Below are 20115 nucleotides of genomic sequence, written 5' to 3'. Positions count from 1 at the left end.
CCAATTTCATGTGCCCAGTACTCCGCTAAAGAATGAGATACCCTGACATAAGTATACATTTTTTAAAACTGCACAAAATAAGGATTAACATGACCTTGCATGTCAATGGTGTGTTACCCATAATCCTTCTGCAATTTGAGGTAATGCCACTGTACATAGCAAAAGTTGTTTGTTTTTCCTTATATTTGGACCTGTGAATCTGGCAGCGTTTGTTCCACTGTTAAAAGGACAGTACTGTACACTACGTGGCTGTTGTACGAAGAAATCTGGAACGTGTACATGCCAAGTTTTTTGTACCATGCCACGGTTTTCCTAGTAGCATTGTACGTCTCCAGAATCTGGTCCGACTTATCCACGCCTCCTGTGTTTTTATTGTAGTCCACAACACACTTGGGCTTGTTTACGTGCGTGCCCGTACCTCACACAGGAACTGCTATTGTTATTGTTATTGTATTGTATATGCCTCATCGTGGATGGTGGTGAGGAGGTACACATCTTTTTTATCTGTATATTTCATTGCCAGCAGTTTCGCCACGCCTCTGTTCTTGGCTAGCAATTGACGAGGAAATCCCTTCCTGTTTGGTCTTATTGTGCCACAAGCCATTGTTTGGGATGTGTACAAGGCCATAAACAGAGGGATTCCTGTGCAGAAATTATCTACGTACAAATAGTAGCCCAGGTTTAGGAGGGGGAAAAACCCCCACACAATTCTCTCAGTGGTCTGGAACCATGGGGGGCAGCCAGGTGGCTCAATCTGACAGTCCTTCCCTGTGTACACTCTGAACCGATGAGTGTATCCAGTGGAGCTCTCACAGAGTCTATATAGTTTAATTCCTTAACAGCCATGTTTCATGGGCATATACTGTTTAAAAATTAGCTTCCCCTTGAACAGAAGGAGGGACTTTGGCCAGGTGTATACGTTTCTTCAAATTTATTCTGTAGATCGATAAGTGGCCGTAATTTGAAAAGCCTGTCACATTGGGTATGGTCCCTCGGGAGAGCCTTAGAATTATCATTGTAAGGTAGAAATTTTAAAATTAATTGGAATCTGTCCCGGCTCATGGTAGAGGGGAAAATTGGGCAAGCATGGATTGGGTTGGTGGACCAATATAAATCTAATCTAGGTTTATCCCCCAGTCCCATCTGAAGGGATAAACCCCAGAACTTTTTAATTTCTATTGCATTAGTGGGGACCCACTTGTGCATCCTAGAATGTAGAATGTATTGTTGGGAATACAAATTGGTTTGGGTAACCAAATACTCAAAAAGGTCATCAGTGATGAACAACTGTTAAGTTAATTGGGGTAAATCCAGTTGTGTTCACCCTGGTACCTGTTGTGCCAGAAAAAGGAGGATTTGAGGCTGGATGTTGTTAGGGGGAGTCCAGTAGTAGAGAGGCTGAAATCTACCACCCGTTGGTTCAGGCCCACCTGCTGTACCCTGTTCTGCTAGGGGCTCAGACTCAATGTCTATCGGCTCCTCTTCCTCACCACTGCTCGATGCCTCACTGGAGGACACTACCAGAGTCATCTGGCACAAAATCACCCTCTGAGTCAGACTCCATTAGGAGGTCAGCAACAGCCTCTGCACTGAGCCACCGCCTTGCCATTTTACTAACCAAAATAAAACCTCCACTGCCCAGTACAAATAAAATTATAAATAAAAAAAATGCAATAATAAAATTATACCTTATACAAATGCAATGCGTGTTGTGAGAGGATAATTCAATAAAAAACACAAATACATTTTAAAGCCAAGTCATTTATCACAATTTCAATATATATTGCAGCGTGCACGGGGGAAGGCAGTAGCAGGGCTGGTAGGTTCCAATAACTGTAACAAATTGTTTTTGGGATGTCAGGAAATTTTATTTTTTATTTTTAGAGCTATACAGAATAAACTGAAAAACCACCCCCGATAAACCCCTAATAATGACTGTGAAATCCTAGAGAGAAATGGGGAGAGGTGAAAAAACATATCCAATACAATTATATGTATTGTGAGGGGAAAGGAGATAATTTAATAAAAACAAAACAAAAAAAACAAAAGAAATGTCAAAGCCAAGTTGTTTTCACAATTGCAAAACAATATATTTAATTTTTCTTTAAATGGAGCAAAAGGAAAATAAATTCAAACCAACAACTCCAATCAAATTGTTTTTAGGACATGGGGAAAGGAGAGGGGAAAAAAGCATTTATAGTATAAATTGAAAAACCACCCCCCAAAAAAACAAATCGATGTTTATTCATCATTGTATATTTCATCTGATTTTTTTTCCTGTTCATTTGATTTCTTTCTTTTCATCTCTTTTCTTTTCTTTTTAAATAACGATATTGATTGTAATTTATTACATTTATTATCCTAAAAAAATAAAATATAATGTAATAAATTACAATCAATATTGTTATTTCAGAAATCAAATGAACAGGAAAAAAAATCAGATGAAATATACAATGATGAATAAAAGTTTTTTGGGGGATGGTAGAAAGTTTAAATTAGATCTAATCTAAAATTATAAAGTAAGAAAGATGAATACAGGGATTACAAAAATAAGATACAGTATGTAAAATAGATCAATCCTATGCTCAAACTGACTAGCCTAACAATTTCTCTCCAACCAACTAAACCAGACACAAGTCTGAGATACAAGGTTTCACACACAGTAACTACATACAAAAAACATGTGGTTCAATCTTTATTTTTTCCTTCTGATCGCTGAGTTTAGGCCACTGCACAAAAAAAAGGTTGCAACTACAGTACCTCTCACACATTCGATACACTACAATGGTGTCGTGATCAGAGTCAGGAGCAGGAAGCATCTTCCTCTACCATCAACAAAACAAGACGTAGACAAATAGTCAGATGTTACTTCAAAGCTCGATAAAACAGCTACTAATCAAAGGTAAACCTTTTCTATTATCAATCCTCATCGAAAAGAAAACGAAAGTTACACACAGATTGTTTTAAATTCATTCGGGAGGTTTCACAGTACAAGCCAAAGATAGCCACCACTTGCGTTCAAATAGGCTGTAAATTACACTTAACAACTTCGTCACATCAAATATATTTTTCACAGGTCACAGATAACAGAACCAGGGGCCACGGGTGGAAGCTGAAAAAGGGCATATTCAGAACCGAGGGGAGAAGGAGCTTTTTCACAGAAAGGGTGGTGAACCATTGGAACAGGCTGCCGGACAGAGTGGTTAAAGCAGAGACTCTCGGATCCTTCAAGAATAGCCTGGATGCTGTCATAAACATTATTGTATAATCCTCTCTATGACCACAATAACAGCTTCAGATAGTTACCTGGAGGAAAGGTGGTCCGTCTAGCCACAGATTCTCTCAGGTTTTATTTCCCCTACTAACCTGGTTAGGGTGTTTTGTTTTTCCTCTCCTGAGTGCTAACGGATAATGCCGGGATCAAAGCGATGAGCATATGTGGGCCGAATGGCCTTTTCTCTTTCTTGAATTTCTTATGCTCTTACGTTTTTATGTTCTAGGCATATCTACCCCTAAAAAAGTGTTTGATGCAATTAAGGAACATTCCTCAGTACTGTAAATTACACTAAATAATCCATCTGTGACACATCAGTGTTTGGTTTGTTAAATCAACCCCTAAGTCAAGTAGACAATGAAACGGCCCATGTCTCATTAAATATCTGTATCCCCGAATAGATCATTTAATCTCAAACCCAGAGTGCACAGGATTAGATTTTACATGTAAGGCTGTAAATCTATGTTTAATAGATATATAAATGGTTTCACAGAAACTGATAAGATCTATTCCTGGACTACTTTTATAAAAGTTGCAGTTTTATAATATTCATTTATCATGATGTGGCAGGGCTGAGGCTCTGCACGTATAAATAGTGTGTTTTTTGTTTTGTTCGTAAACAAAATTTGTAAAATTTGAAAATAAAGTATGTGCTAGATATGGTAGGGCTAGGAGGTTGGAATTCCCTCCCTGCCTAATTGAAATCCATGTGCAGCACGTGGCTAGGTGTTGATTAACTAATTGATTATCAGTTAACCCTAACCACATGCCAAAAGGGGCTTTGTTCTGTGCTTTGTTTACCAGCTGACCACCTGATGACTGCGTGTAGATCCAGGGTGAGTGAATCAAATACATGACCACTGTGTGTTTCACCGGGGTTAATTGGTATTTAGAAAAGGGATTAGTTTAGGGGATTGTTCAGTGTGTGTCAGGGAGAAGGTTCCGGAGCGGGACCTCCCTTACAGGGGGAGCAGCGCTGAGCCATTGTTTGGCAAACTTTTATTTTTAGCTGTGTTTTATCCCACTGTGTTTTGTTTGCCTTTTTGTATTCATAATCGTCATGTACACTTGGGTGTATGCCCTCCCGCACCAGGGCTATCATTGCTGGTACTCTAGTGGTGGCCACCTGCCTGTGTAATTGTTAATAAAAGCTGGACGGCAATTCAACGTCAACCTCTGTGTCTATCTGCATATGACCACACAGTAACAGAACACCCCTGTTACACATGGTTTGCCCTGTTTTTTTTAATATGCTTTACCATAAGCTGCAATGCTTACCTATGCTTTACCATGCTTTCAATATTTTATAAGGGCACTTAGTGTTGCCTTTGTTAAGGTACTAGTACAAACCAGGTTCTGTCAATCCAGTGCTAAACGTTTAAACCATTTATGTAAACTGATGTTTATATGTCACATACATTTCCTCAAAAAATAGGCTTGCTTATACTGATGGTCATATTTATCTTTTACTTTTATATTTTATATTAATTTCCACATACTGTATTAAATGGCAGTGGTTTGCAATGTTTAAGTCTACTATAAATGATTTAGCACTTTGCAAAAATAAATAAAAATGAATTCTCAGAATACAAAATACTATGGCGTTTAAAACTGTTTTACCTTTAAAATAACACTTAAGCAGGGAAGATGAAAAATGTAAATGGTATCTCTGAAACATATACAGAAATAGGCCAAAATATTATGAATTCTATTTGCCATCACAGATTCTGTCCCCCGTCTGTGAGAGGAGGTTAAAAGCTCTATAAACACGAATGCAGACGAGCCCGGCTCTTCGTGGTTGTCACGTCGCCCAGTCTCCGCCCTGTTACCTTGGCGATATACTAATGAAACAACATTGTATTTAATAACATTATTCAAAACTATTGTTATTAAATATGTGCAAATGTCAGCTCTGCAGAAACTCCAAATAAATTGCGTGCATCCTACCTGCAGAATAGGGCTCTTGTTTATCAATGTGAACAAACTCCTTTCTCTCATATCTGGCGCGGATCCACTGTTCTCGCAGTAGTCTGCAAACACAAACAAGGCATGTTAGTATACAACGTGACCTAAAGACACCACACAACACAAGGCTGCACCTCAATACTCTGGCAAAAACACCTGAGACTGTAGCTAACCAAATATATTCAGAAATCTTACCTGTTGTTTACTTCCATTCGCTTATGTCTTTAAAGTCCAGTTTTGAAAGAAAGACTTGTTTTTGTAAAAACTAGGTTTTTCTCTTCAGACATGTTATCTGGTGTTACTCTTTCTTCAAGAAACCTCTGTTTGACAGCAATGCTTTGAGATGAGGTTGCAGTTCCTGGGTCATTTCATCTGGAGGGTGAAATTGTCCCCACCCCTTCACTGGCTTCCTTCCTGTCCATAATCAATAAGCGGCTTCCTCAATTGACTGATAGGCTTTCAACCAGTAACATGCTATGACCCAGAAGACACTGCTGAAGTGAAATGACCCAGGAAGTGAAGTATGACATATTTCCTGTTAAAAAGACACAGGAAAGTAAGTGAAAATAGTAACAGATATCATGTTTTAAAATAAACATCCATGATTCTTTCAAAACTGCACATTTGAGACTTGTGTTGGCAAATGGAAATACAAAATGGGTAAGATTTACAGAATTCTTTTGTTAGCTATCACTTTAATTGTGTCAAGCTAATGGTCAGCAACCAGCTAAAACAACTGTAGGTAATGTAAACTAACTGGCAAGCCAACATTGTCTGGTTTCTGATAAACATTCACCCAGGAATCTATTTCAGTGTAAAACTGAAATTGTCACAGGTTTTACTGCATATAAATAATGTGACCATATGGCTCTGTGTTCAGCGGGACAGTTTGGGACAGTTGAGGCTTTTCAACTCACAACCCAATGCATAGAGAAGCAGGACTACGCTTAACAGAATGCATTGAGCTGTGAGTTGAAAAGCCTGAACTGTCCCACGGATCCATATGGTCACCTTATACATGAAGAATACTCTGCAATACTACAAGACAAGAATCTTGCATGCAAGTTGAAAGCTTGGAGTCACTTGCAAGTCAAATAAGGTTTGTACAACAACAGAGAAGTGACATTTGAGTAAATCAAATAAAAAAACTTTTTTTTTTTTATAGAACTGGATGTCAATAGTAAAACATTTAGTTCCAGCAATGAATGAGTTTTAAGGTAAAACCTATGAACTTAAAGGTCCAGTCGACAAGTGTTTTGGTGCCTTCATCACTGTTGCATGGCCAAAATGTTTGCCTACTTTGTATCTTATAAGTTTTACCCTAGAATCTATGGAATTATGAATTAATTTAATAAGTAATTGTTGTTAACAAATTAATTTAATAAATGTTACATGTTTTGCACTTTTATTAGATGTCTTAAACGTGCAGTTTTAAGACAAACAAGTGTCATGGATAAGCTTGGTAGTGATGTCAGACCAGGAAGAGAAACACTGATACTGTGGGTTGAAGTGCTGATGCACGTTTATTTATTAAATAAAAGGTTTAAAACACAAAACACTGATGCACAAAGAAAGCGGCAAGTTGGCCAAAAGCACATCCTTTTAATAAGCTGCATGTTGGAATTATAGTGCTTATTCACTATAACCACCTACTGCTGCATGCAGTTGCCTGAGAAAACCCATTTATTTTAAGGTTTGCTATAGTACAGTGCATGCAGATGGCTAAACCTGTTGAAGGATTATATTTTAGTGGAACAAGGAGGCTGTGTGGTCCAGTGGTTAAAGAAAAGGGCTTGTAACCAGAAGGTCCCTGGTTCAAATCCCACCTCAGCCACTGACTCATTGTGTGACCCTGAGCAAGTCACTTAACCTCCTTGTGCTCCGTCTTTCGGGTGAGACGTAGTTGTAGGTGACTCTGCAGCTGATGCATAGTTCACACACCCTAGTCTCTGTAAGTCGCCTTGGATAAAGGCGTCTGCTAAATAAACAAATAATAAAACAAAAGACAATAATTAAAACAAGTATCATGCTGGTGTAAAGCTAGCATGAGTAGCAATTGTTTTTAGTTTAAAAACTCCTACTGTCTCTGTGTCTCTTTTCTACAAACTCTCATCAACCACCCAGGAGTGGCTGCTTCACTTTTACAAATGTGGCCACATTGTGCACAAGTTTATAAATTTAAATCATAATACAACAAATACAATACAAAATAACACAAAATACACACAGGGGCAGGGTGTACCCCACCACAACGCATTCAACGCGTTTTCATTGTAAAACACTATACCTGGTACTACTTTGGGTTAAAGGAAACTCTGTTTCTATGCCTTATTCTTGGGTTCTCTGTTTGCACTTGTACCTCCTGGGTATTTCACCTCAGCAGTGTCTTCTGGGTCAGAGCATGTTACTGGCTGACTGTCAGTCAAAAGGGAGCATGGTGAGGACAATTTCACTCTCCAGGTGAAATGACCCAGGAAGTACAAGACAGTCTTAAAGCATGGCTTCCAAACAGAGTTTTCTTTAACCTAGTGTAGTACCAGATGTTTGGAAATGAAAATACATGTGTGCTATAGTGTGTGTTTCTTTCAAAACTGCACATTTGAGACCTATAAAATTAATAGATGTGCATAGTGGAAAAATGTATGGAACTATTTTGTTAGCTACAATTACTTTAATGCTTTTATAGACCACTTCAGAAACAACATTTTCCTCTGCTGAGTGCTAACGGATCACACCACAAAACAGATCAGTTTAACTGTTTCCGTTGTCTTTTTTTCACCAGATAAAGCTATAGACCAAGAACTTTGATGTTTTCACCCCAGTCTTAAATATTTAATAAAAATCATTGGATGAATATTATTGAAATTATTAATGGGTATTACCAATAATAATGGATAAAAAATTTGAACATACAGATGGATGCACGTAAAGACAGACAGATTTGTATCTTCTTAAATTTCCAGATTCGGATACTTGTGCTAAATACTTTGCTGACCAAGTAACACTATTGGATACGTGGTTCTCTAGATGTAAAATAAATATAATTGTGATATATAATCAGATGTACAGGCAGGCACCTCCATCATATCCTTGTTGCTATCGATATTCATCCCCAGCTAAAAAGAAACATATATACTTAAAATAAATTCCGTCCACCATTTATGAAATCTAAAATGTATAATTTTAGCCTGGCTTTTAGTGAGAATATATATTTATACAACCATTGGCGCCTAACCCATGGGGCAGAAGGGATATGTGCCCTTTTTATTTTGCCCCTCCACTTTTTACGCCCATTTATATATATAATATATACTTTGTCTTTAATTACCAATGGGTTTGGGGTGTGTACATTTCACACACTAACCCATCCCAGTGGGACATTCGTTTTTATCTATTTATTTTGGTGCCCAAAGATGCAGGAAGTGGGAGTGTTGGTAGTGCGGCCAAACAACTGTTCTCTTGCTAACTTATGAGCAGTGAGCATGGTTGATCTGCACTGCCTATACTATTGTCATGAATCATCTGTTTCAACCAATTAGCATTGCCATGTTGGTGCTGCCATTTAGTGTTTCAACCAATTAGCACTAAGCATGGCCACGCGAGGGCGGGTGCTTACTGTTTCAGCCTATCAGCACCAAGCATTGCCCTGCGATAGAGGATTTACTTTCCGAAAGTCTCGTAGCAGCTGTAGCATCCAGCACTACATTTAAAACAAAACCGAGCATGCAAAATTTTAACTGTTGACATACATATGTCAATATATACATCAATAAACAAGCCATATTATAACATTTTGTACGTTTTATTCTTTGAGTTTATTTAGCACATCCTTTTAATAAGCCGCATGTTGGAATTATAGTTACTGTATAGCATTGTGCTGATATGCCACTGTCTGTTTTCTTTCGTGTATCACTACACAGCCCTGCATAATCCGTCTTAATCATTTAAATATAAGAGTATCAATTTAGATATAAAATGGCTACTCACCCGGTGCACTTTTCTTTCTCTTCAGAATCGAATTCTCAAAAGGTGACTGCATTTCTCTTCCTGGACAATCCAAGCAAAACATTTTCAAAGAAATCCTGCTGCCTCAATCTCCACCGATCCTGCAGCCCGCCCCCGCTGTCCGGTCATCCAGGCTTCTGAAGCTGTTCTTCTCTCTGCACTCTAAACACCTTTGCCCCAGGGGCACTTTTCCAGCTCTGCGCTCTTTAAACAGCAAGCTGCTGCTTGCTGATCCGTAAACAGACATAATATTTGATAAACTGTTTCCATTGTTTCAGGACACGGATATATGCAGTCTAGATACTGTATATGTCTTCATATTTTTAAGGTATTGTGGCAACTCATTCAGCCTCTCAACTCTGCCGTTTCAATTCCTTCACCATCTCAATCCACTTCATCGGCGCCACTGTCTCTCCTCCTCCACACAATGCAGAAACCAGCCACCCGAAGTCCCACCCTCTCGCTGTACAAGCACTTTCCGTCCGACATTTCTCTATGCAAGCTGTCTTGTAGCTGCCCAGGATATAACAAACTGTACAGGATAAATTGAACACAAAATGTTGTGTCTTTACTAACTACTCATTCATATTATTATTGGCTAAATCAGTTCATCAAGTCAGCCCCTCTTCACCTTGAGGCGGGGGGGGGGTTTAGCTGATATTCATCCCCTCTGCATTTGCTTCTCCACCGCAAATGGCTTCTTGGATTCTCTATGCACTTATTGTTGGAACCTGCTTTTCTTCTCTCCTCCCCCCCCCCCCCTCCTGTAGAACAGTCTCCTCCATTTTGGTTCAGCTTCAAGAACCGGTCTACACTCTGCCGCTTTCCTCCGCTGTAACATAACTGAAGCTCCAGGATCCATGTTTATTCAATTCTCAGCTCTCTTCCTGCATTCTCGCTATTCCTACACATTTGGCTGGTGTGCCTTCACAACCTTCTGCAAGCAAGATTGCATCTTCCCTGCACCCTTGAACCAGGATTTCATTCTGTCTTTCCTTGTACACGCAAAAGATAATTTACACAATTTAGCGATTTGATAAATCGACAACTCATCCCTTTGCAATCTCCCCACGTCCGCTGAAGATTACATGGCTGCTTCCCTCGCTCCATCCACCCGCTCCTCCTATGCAACAGGCTGGTCTGCCTTCACCACCAAAAAAATCAGATCTCCCCTTCACTTTTCAACACAAGCACTTGCTGGATGACTTTCTCCTCCCTTAACCCGTTGTGGTCCAACGTCGGACCAGGTCCGCCTTTTCAATTTTCCCTTTCCAGTCAAAAAGACGTAAAACACAGGTCTCTAGTCGTTTTTCCTCCGGAAAAAGCCAAGAAAACCATTCAATGGCCGAGTGAGACCGATAGGAGCCGAGAGAAGCCGGAATAAAAAAAGGGGCGGATCTGAGCAATACCCATAGCCCCGGCACCACAGAGATAACACGGCCATAAACAAACAAGATAGCTGCTTCCGCATCCAACGCTCAAAGAATATCACAGACATATGCAGAGCTTTTTGAGATGTTATAGTAATGACATAATGACTTGGATCGCATTATTGAGGAGTTGTGATAAAATGAGTGATCAGGAGATGATTTATCAGTATGCACAACTATGAAGAGGTATGTGAAAAATACAGCGAACAAGGGGTGGGGCAGGGCTGGAGATGCAGTACTGAGTGTCCTGTTGATATGCAGTGCCTTTTAAACCTGTTTTACTGCAAAAAAATACTTTTAAACAGTGTGTCTAAAATAAACTGCAGGTGTGAAAATAAATTGGACCTGATGCGCCTGAGACGTGCTGAATAAATGGACCGCAAAGGGTTAATTCCTCTTGTTTCTTGTTAATGTCTAAAACTTTTCATTCTTTTCACTGTGTCTGGGTGAATACTCCCGAAACCCAAAAATAGAGTCAGCGTTCCCCTAGGTCTTGTCCACTCTCACGAATTTCTCAGAATATCTTTGGACGCTGTCCGCTTCGAAACACGCTGATAAACTGGAATGCGTTTGCTCCCTCATTCAATTTTTCCAGACTAGCTGCATCAGTTCAAAATGGAACCTTCTTTTGTTCCTGGGACATTTCAATTTCGCCATTCATATTATTCTTCAAGGCAGACTTTCATCTCTCGTCTCCTCGCTCCCTCTACCACAGTTTAGAAGCCCGGAAAGACATCAGGATTTGGTCTTCCCCCTGCTGTACTTAAACGGCCTTAATCTGTTCAAAACTGACTTCATATCTTATACCCCCATATTCATTCCGTATTAAGGCAGCAACCTCTGCAGCCAAAAGTAATGTTAACTAGCACTTAATCAAAAGTGACATAGTTATGGCTGTGTATTGTTTCACGGTTTAAAGCAGGTATTTCAAGATTTTCACGACAAAACATAATATGTATTCCTTCCGTATAGATGCAGCAGCCAAAGCCAATGTCAACAGGTCTTCCACTGCAGTGGAATCTTGTGTTCATTCTTCTCCATGATATATCTTTGTCCAACAGAGTATTGCTACTATGCCCATCTCTCCGGAGGGACTACCAGAGGTTTCCTCCCAATGACGGGGTGTTTTCCTCTCGAGCAATGAGATTAGTCTTTAATTCCCCCATCCAAAAAATAAATAAAAAATGGGTATATAATGTAACACAGCCTTACAGCTCAGGTTCTTTTGTGCTCTTTAAATTAGCAGACACAGAACAGTACTTTCTATAACATTTTCATGCACTTTTTATTATATACAGAAAGAAACAAAACAAACAGACAAACGCCTATCTCCACTTGGCCTAGACTAAACACAGCTTTTCTTAACTAAAGGTTTGGGACATATATACACACACACATTAGGGTTTTTAAAAAATCATTGATCGATTAATCTAGTCTACCCATAATGTTTGCAGATAATAGCATTATACCAAGTGTTACTTTTTTTTGTTTATTATAGCAGACGGATGTGATTAATTGATTAATTAATCATCCAGATGAGGTGATTAATCGATTAAAAGAAAATGCCAAGATTAAAACCCCTAATATGAGTGTGTGTATATAAAATAATTACATTTTAAAAAGGAAAACTGCTGTGTACCATAAGGTGCAAAATGTAAAAAAAAAAAGGTTATGTTGGTACACAAATGTGAATAATTGATAAAAAATCGATATCAGGACGTTTCGGACTAAGTCCTTCAGCTGGATGGAAAAAGCAGTGCCAATATATATACAGTGCCTTGCATAAGTATTCACCTCCCTTGGACTTTTCCACATTTTGTAGTGTTACAACCTGGAATTAAAATGGATTTAATTGGGATTTTTACCATTTGATTTACACAACATACTTAACACTTTGAAGGTGCAAAATATTTTTTATTGTGACACAAAAGTTAATTAAACAAAAAAAAAGACATTTGTTGGTTGCATAAGTATTCACCCCCCTGAGTCAATACTTGGTAGAAGCACCTTTGGCAGCAATTATAGATGTGAGTCTTTTTGGGTAAGTCTCTACCAGCTTTGCACATCTGGATCCTGCAATTTTTGCCCATTCTTCTTGGCAAAATTGCTCAAGCTCTGTCAAGTTGGATGGGGACCGTTGGTGAACAGCAATTTTCAAGTCTTGCCACAGATTCTCAATCAGATTGAGGTCTGGGCTTTGACTGGGCCATTCTAAGACATTCAGGTTTTTAAACCACTCCAGTGTAGCTTTGGCTGTGTGTTTAGGGTCATTGTCCTGCTGGAAGGTGAACCTCCGCCCCACCAGGTCTCTTGCAGACTGAAACAGGTTTTCCTCTAGAAATTCCCTGTATTTGGCTCCATCCATCTTGCCCTCAATCCTGACCAGTTTCCCAGTCCCTGCCGATGAAAAGCATCCCCATAACATGATGTTGCCACCACCATGCTTCACCATGGGGATGGTGTTCTCAGGGTGATGAGCAGTGTTGGCTTTGCGCCACACATAGCGTTTTGCGCTAAGGCCAAAAAGTTCAGTTTTGGTCTCATCAGACCAGAGAACCTTTTTCCACATGTTTGCTGTGTCTCCCACATGCCTTTTGGCAAAATCCAAACGGGATTTGATATGGGTTTTTTTCAGCAATGGCCTTCTTCTCGCCACTCTTCCATAAAGCCCAGCTTTGTGGAGCGTCCGGGTTATAGTTGTCCCATGGACGGTTTCTCCCAACTCAGCTGTGGATCTCTCCAACTCCTTCAGAATTACCATTGGCCTCTTGGTTGCTTCTCTGACTAATGCCCTCCTTACCTGGTCACTGAGTTTTGGTGGACGGCCTTCTCTAGGCAGAGTCGCGGTTGTGCCATATTCTTTCCATTTTTTAATAATGGATTTAACGGTGATCCGGGGGATGTTCAAAGTTTGGGATATTTTTTTATAACCCAACCCTGATTGGTGCTTCTCCAGAACTTTATTCAGGACTTGTTTTGATAGCTCCTTGGTCTTCATGATGCTGTTTCTTTAGATATGCTCTCTAACAAACTCTGGGGCCTTCCAGAAACAGGTGTATTTAATCTGAGATCTTGTGACACTTTAATTGCACACAGGTGGACTCCATTCAACTAATTATGTGACTTCTGAAGGCAATTGGTTGCACCAGAGCTTATTTAGGGGTGTAACAGCAAAGGGGGTGAATACTTATGCAATCAAGACTTTTCCGTTTTTTATTTGTAAATAATTTTGAAAAGTATGTAGATTTTCTTCCCCACTTCGACATTATGGACTATTTTGTGTAGATCAGTGACAAAAAATCCTAATTAAATCCATTTTAATTCCAGGTTGTAACACTACAAAATGTGGAAAAGTCCAAGGGGGGTGAATACTTATGCAAGGCACTGTATATAATAATTAGCCTCTATTTCCTTGCATTGGTGGTGCAGTTGCTGGGAGCCAGGGGTCCTCTTTTGGGGTTAAGTGAAGCTCACTTTCCAACTTTAGACGCCCAGTCGTGCTGGCCTCATCCTCCACCAGGGGACTCTGGGCAAAATCTATCATTCTTTTCTTTCATTTTCTCATTCTCTCACCTCTAGGTTCACCTTGGGAGCGAAGTATCGGTTGCTTCCCAGCCTTGGGGGCCAATTGGTTTGGTCTCACATCATGAGGGCAGCTCTCCGTGAGCCAAGGGGAAAGCCATGTACTAATCACAAAGCCCTTGCCCTCATATCCCGTGAATTGCAGCCATATCCGTGATTCAGGGGGGCGGCTCTCCGCTAGCCAAATGGAAAACTATGTACTCACAAAGTACTTCTATTCTCAATTCTCGAGGTTCTTCACCCACGCAGTCCATGCTCCTGTCCTGTGAATGCCGAAACACCGGCCCAAATTTGTGGGTTTACTATTACAAAAACAGTAACTTGAAAAAGCTTGAACAGTAAAAATAAGGTTACCAGAGCTTCTTAGCAAAAATAAATAAATAAATAAATTTCACCAATTTCACTCTGCAGTTCTTTTACCTTTCGACTCCCCACTTTTAAACAAAGTTAGGTGCCCGTCATAGCTCAATATAACCCGTCGGGCCTGTCACAGCTCAGTATACAACCCATGTAAGAATACGTTTTCATAGATAAATCATATTAATTGTGCTTATGATGTGCCCAACTTCAATATAACCGGTTATCTTGAAGTTGGGCTTGTCATAGCTCACTACAACCTCCACAACTACAAGCTCAATATAACCCGTGGGGCCTGTCATAGCTCAGTATAACCCGTGGGGCCTGTCATAGTTCAATATAACCCGTGGGGCCTGTCATAGCTCAATATAACCCGTGGTGCCTGTCATAGCTCAATATAACCCGTGGGGCCTGTCATAGCTCAATATAACCCGTGGGGCCTGTCATAGCTCAATATAACCCGTGGGGCCTGTCATAGTTCAATATAACCCTTGGGGCCTGTCATAGCTCACTATAACCCGTGGTGCCTGTCATAGCTCAATATAACCCGTAGGGCCTGTCATAGCTCAATATAACCCGTGGGGCCTGTCATAGTTCAATATAACCCGTGGGGCCTGTCATAGCTCAATATAACCCGTGGGGCCTGTCACAGCTCAGTATAACCCTTGGGGCCTGTCATAGCTCAATATAAACCGTGGGGCCTGTCATAGCTCAATATAAACCGTGGGGCCTGTCATAGCTCACTATAACCCGTGGTGCCTGTCATAGCTCAATATAACCCGTGGGGCCTGTCATAGCTCACTATAACCCGTGGTGCCTGTCATAGCTCAGTATAACCCGTGGGGCCTGTCATAGCTCAGTATAACCCGTGGGGCCTGTCATAGCTCAGTATAACCCGTGGGGCCTGTCATAGCTCAATATAACCCGTGGGGCCTGTCACAGCTCAGTATAACCCTTGGGGCCTGTCATAGCTCAATATAAACCGTGGGGCCTGTCATAGCTCAATATAAACCGTGGGGCCTGTCATAGCTCACTATAACCCGTGGTGCCTGTCATAGCTCAATATAACCCGTGGGGCCTGTCATAGCTCACTATAACCCGTGGTGCCTGTCATAGCTCAGTATAACCCGTGGGGCCTGTCATAGCTCAGTATAACCCGTGGGGCCTGTCATAGCTCAGTATAACCCGTGGGGCCTGTCATAGCTCAATATAACCCGTGGGGCCCATCGTAGCAAAATATAGCCTCAATTGGGCCCGTCACAGGGTTCGGCACAATAAAAGTACATTTTGCTGCTTAAGCAGATCTAATTTGACTTCATTTCAGTTTAAGAAGTGCTGTATGTATTAAAAAGAAACAGGTAATACATATTCAAAACTGAAAAGTTTATAAATATGTAATTCACTATTTATAAATATGTAATTCAATATATAATTCACTTCAAACATTTTAAGTCTGATCGAGACCCTTACAATACAAATAGAAACCATCAAAATGAAAATAGGGGGTTCTAGAAAGACACCAAACCAGTTTCAGCACACATAACAATCGCAGGGAGGCAGAGCAGCTACACCAAGAAATGCATGTATTTATAGATCATTCCTAATTAATACAGATATATTACACTCTCATGTGAATAGCAATCCTTACTTACTGCTATTGCGTTATTCACTTTTTCCCTCTGGTGCTTTAACTTATAAATGATTCAAGAATAGTTGGCAGGCTATCAAATATGAGGAATGTGCATACGATATAGTGGGGGAGTGAGGACATTTGCTTCCAGGCATTGCATTGTACAGCAGGTGGATTCAGCACAAAAAAAAACAATAAGAAATATATTCACAGATGAAAACAGAATCACTGTGGTCATTTAAAAGCAAAAACCTCAAATTATTATGTGTTTATTTCTATTCTGAACAATCGCAATGTAATTCTCATGCACTGCAGTTTCTAGACAGTGCTGGTATTAAGTTCATTTAAACACCTATTAACTGTAATTTTATTTTTGTGTAATATGACAAATTACTCCAAGTGCTGCACTTTACGAATGCTGTAGACCCTTATAAACGTTTACCACTGCAAATGTTCAGGCTAATTGTCTTCCACTGGCTATATTTTGCATTAACATTTTTTTTTATATGCTTTACTATCTGGACTTAATACACACATATGCTTTACCATCATTCATTACACTTTGCTTTTACTATGGGAAACATACACTGCCTACCTAGCAGAGAGGTAGGCAGAAGACTGTGATGGTGATCAGGCTACAAGTGCAGCATTGTTAGGCAGTTTGATCCACAATGCTTATGTAAACTACAGTATTCTGTATTACATTAAAAGGAGCCATGACATACGTAGAGAACTATTGTAGCAATGCAAAATCCAATTGGGTAAACAGGTCTTAAAAAAGTGGCCAGCCAGTGTGCATTTTATACAAAATCAGTAAGTATACAGAACAGACAGAGCTGACATGTTCTGGAACTTTTAATATGCTTCTTTTTAATGTTAATTTAAAATTATTTAATGTTAATTTCTTGTTCAGTTGACTGCTTATTTAAATTCACCTCGGAAATGACATTTCTACAGCTGCTACCTGCATGCATTTCATTATGATAGGGAGGTTTGGGTTATAGGTCAATTCAGACTAGCAACGTTTGCTACTGTAGTCTCCTGTACAGGGTTACCATGTTACACTTCAATCATTCTCAAGAATGGCTGAGAACTGAAACTGAAACTGTACGGTATATCAACGGTCAGCACTGTGTTCATGAAATACTTCACAAACATGGGCCAGGGCTTGAGAAAGCTCATAGGCTCCAGCCTCTACTGCAGTTAACAGAGGCTGCAATGCTGTACTGTAACTCCCAGTGTCCCTATTAAAAGTTGTGTAACCAGTACTGTAAAAGTGGAGGGCAACTGCATGTTAAGAGTCCCCACTGGTACTAACAAGGGTTTCAACTATTCTAGGCATCCGAATGCCCTATTTATGCCACTTGTACAGTCTGTTTCAATTATTAACCACTGTCACCAATGATAAATCAAACCTCAAGCTGGCTTTTTTCATCGCCAGGCTTTAAGCAGGGCTCGAGTTACTGTTTCATTTATACGAGGCCTGTTCTGCTGTTATGTTATCATTTGTTTTCGTTTTTACGAACTTCAAACATAAACTATTTCAATTACAGCAGTCTATGGTCTAGCAGTTCGATTTGCTTTTCTTCTAAAATGTCCTCTGAAGTAAATTAGCACAGCTCAAAAGGCAAGTCGTTTCCTCTGACTGAATTGAAGATCAAAGGCAAGATAATATGGTTAATATTTTTGCAGATAAGCACTTAACCGTCAAGTGTATAAGAACATAGGATATAAGAAAATGTATGAACGAGAGGAGGCCATTCAGCCCATCTACTGTAAGCTCACCCTGTTCCTATAAAAAACGACTATATTGAACGTGTACTAGGGTTAAAATAGTGTACTAATACCATGCTAATAACATAATATTATTAGTATACTACTTTTTTATGATTGATCTTAAAGGATCCTGCCTGACTAGGTAACCCATTATATACCCTCACCACTCTCTGTGTAAAGAGGTGTCTCCTTCCCTCATTCTTAACTCTCCACTTAATTTCCAGCTGTGTCCTCTGGTCCTTGTTTTTGTACTGTGTTTATGGTATTGGTTAGGGTTAACTATGTCAACTCCTTTTTAAAGATTGTAAAGATTTCAAGTTGTCTTTGTTCCAGGCTAAATAGATGAAGTTCTTTAAGCCTTTCCTCGTAGCTCAGTCATTTATGCCTTGGTATTATGCCTCTTCTTTGGACTCCCCGGCCACCATGTCCTTTTGGTACTGTGGTGACCAGAATTGGATACAGTACCGGTACTCTAAATGTGGTCACCAGTAACAATAAGGGATGGAGCTTTTTCAATTATGGTTATGTAAAATGCACTGGTGAGACCAATTCTGGTCATCACAGCCTCAAAGGGACATTATGACCCTGGAGAGAGACCAACAAAGAGCAACCAGACTCCATAAGCTGTTACAGCTTTGCCCAACTTCAACCTGCAATATCTCAGCATCACACAATTGAGTCTTAGCACCCATTAGCTGTTGAGCAGATATACAAGTTACACCCATCGACTCATAAGGACTTCTAAGATGCCTTGACCTCAATGACTAAAGAGCCTTAAATGTCTATATGAAACTGCACCATTGATGCACAAAGTGTTCACTCTCCTCATCGAGACTACAGTATATTAGCATTATCACTGTTCAATTCAGACTTGGCACATTTTATCTTTGTGAATAAGTTTGTGAATAAACTGATGCAATCAATCATTTGTCCATTACATCTAAAGAGATATAGTTCTAGATGCTCTCCACTAATACCAACAAGTGTGTTTGTAATGCATCTTGCTGTAGATTAAATATATCAGTAACATAAAAACATATACACATGAAGGTAGATCACTATGACCTGCATCCACAGTCCTCACAAAGTCATCATTGTTTTAACATTAAGAATATCCTTTTGATACTACCAAGGATTGTCTGAAACAAAATAATTTCATAAATCCTACCTGTTTTAACGAAGACCTTTGCAAAGCATAGAAACATAATTATCTTTTACACGTTTGCTACTTTCATGGTTGGTGATCGGATATCTGATTGCTTTAAGCTTAGACTTTTCAGTCCCTTAGCAGTAAGGTAAGGTGCAATTCATGTTACACTAGCCTACTAAGAACAAAAAAAAGTTAAGTTTGTACCCCAAAATGTATAAAATAAGCATAGCTGTGAATTGGTTCCAGTGGCCTCCTGTATTATTGATGTGGACTACCGACCCCAGCACCAGGCTTGAGTGCCTGTGTACAGAGTACAGATCTCTTAAATCTAATTCATAGCGCAAGATTTGTTTCACAAAAGCAAAACTTAAATGCCTATTTTGACAATTTAATATGAAAACTACAGAAATAATGGGGTGTTCTAATAAATGTGCACACTGCTGTAGGATTCAATACAAATGGAAACAATAACAATGTGGGAATAGACATGTTAATTTCTGCAAATAAATAACTTCCATAGTCTTTTATACAGGAAAGCGTGAGACCTATAAAATGTAACCCCTAACCAGCGACCGGCTGGCCACTGACTACCAAGACTCCGGAGGATGGCAGGGATTAGCAAGTGTTATTTTGCTAGTATCTGAGGTGGTGGAACTGGTGTTTTTAGTCCAGGGTTTAGCAGGAAAATGCAGGAATTCAACACAAAGGAGTCTGTTGTAATGATCTGAACAGTGTCAGATCTAAATACTGCTGCTCTGTAACCCTAAAGTAACCACTGCACTGCCATATAAACTGTCGTTTACTACAATAGACTCCTACCTCATTGCTGACGTAAATTAGGTCACAATATAGACTGTGGATTATAGTGTATACAATTTGCTCGATTTTGTCTTCCCATATCTATGCGTCCTGAAAAATATTTTCAGTTTCTAAATCTAAATTTCTG

The 20115-nt window shown here is 39.7% G+C and overlaps 1 protein-coding gene across 2 annotated transcripts in view; it reads right to left on the bottom strand.

Moving 5' to 3' along the window:
* Positions 1 to 20115, bottom strand: part of LOC117431596 (arf-GAP with dual PH domain-containing protein 1) — an 81443-nt gene that overhangs the window by 27778 nt on the left and 33550 nt on the right. The window contains exons 1-2 of one of the 2 annotated variants that reach the window (XM_058995976.1): positions 5435 to 5961; positions 5222 to 5304 (exon numbers count right to left, since the gene is read on the bottom strand). In XM_058995976.1, coding sequence (XP_058851959.1) covers positions 5222 to 5304; positions 5435 to 5451 — 100 coding nt within the window. In that variant the 5' untranslated portion in view covers positions 5452 to 5961. Of the gene's footprint in view, positions 1 to 5221; positions 5305 to 5434; positions 5962 to 20115 lie in introns of those variants that run through there. The other variant, XM_034052700.3, reaches the window with a different exon arrangement.

Source organism: Acipenser ruthenus, chromosome 22 (genome assembly GCF_902713425.1).
Source record: "Acipenser ruthenus chromosome 22, fAciRut3.2 maternal haplotype, whole genome shotgun sequence".
Classification (NCBI taxonomy): domain Eukaryota; kingdom Metazoa; phylum Chordata; class Actinopteri; order Acipenseriformes; family Acipenseridae; genus Acipenser; species Acipenser ruthenus.
This window is presented reverse-complemented; position numbering and strand designations above follow the sequence as displayed.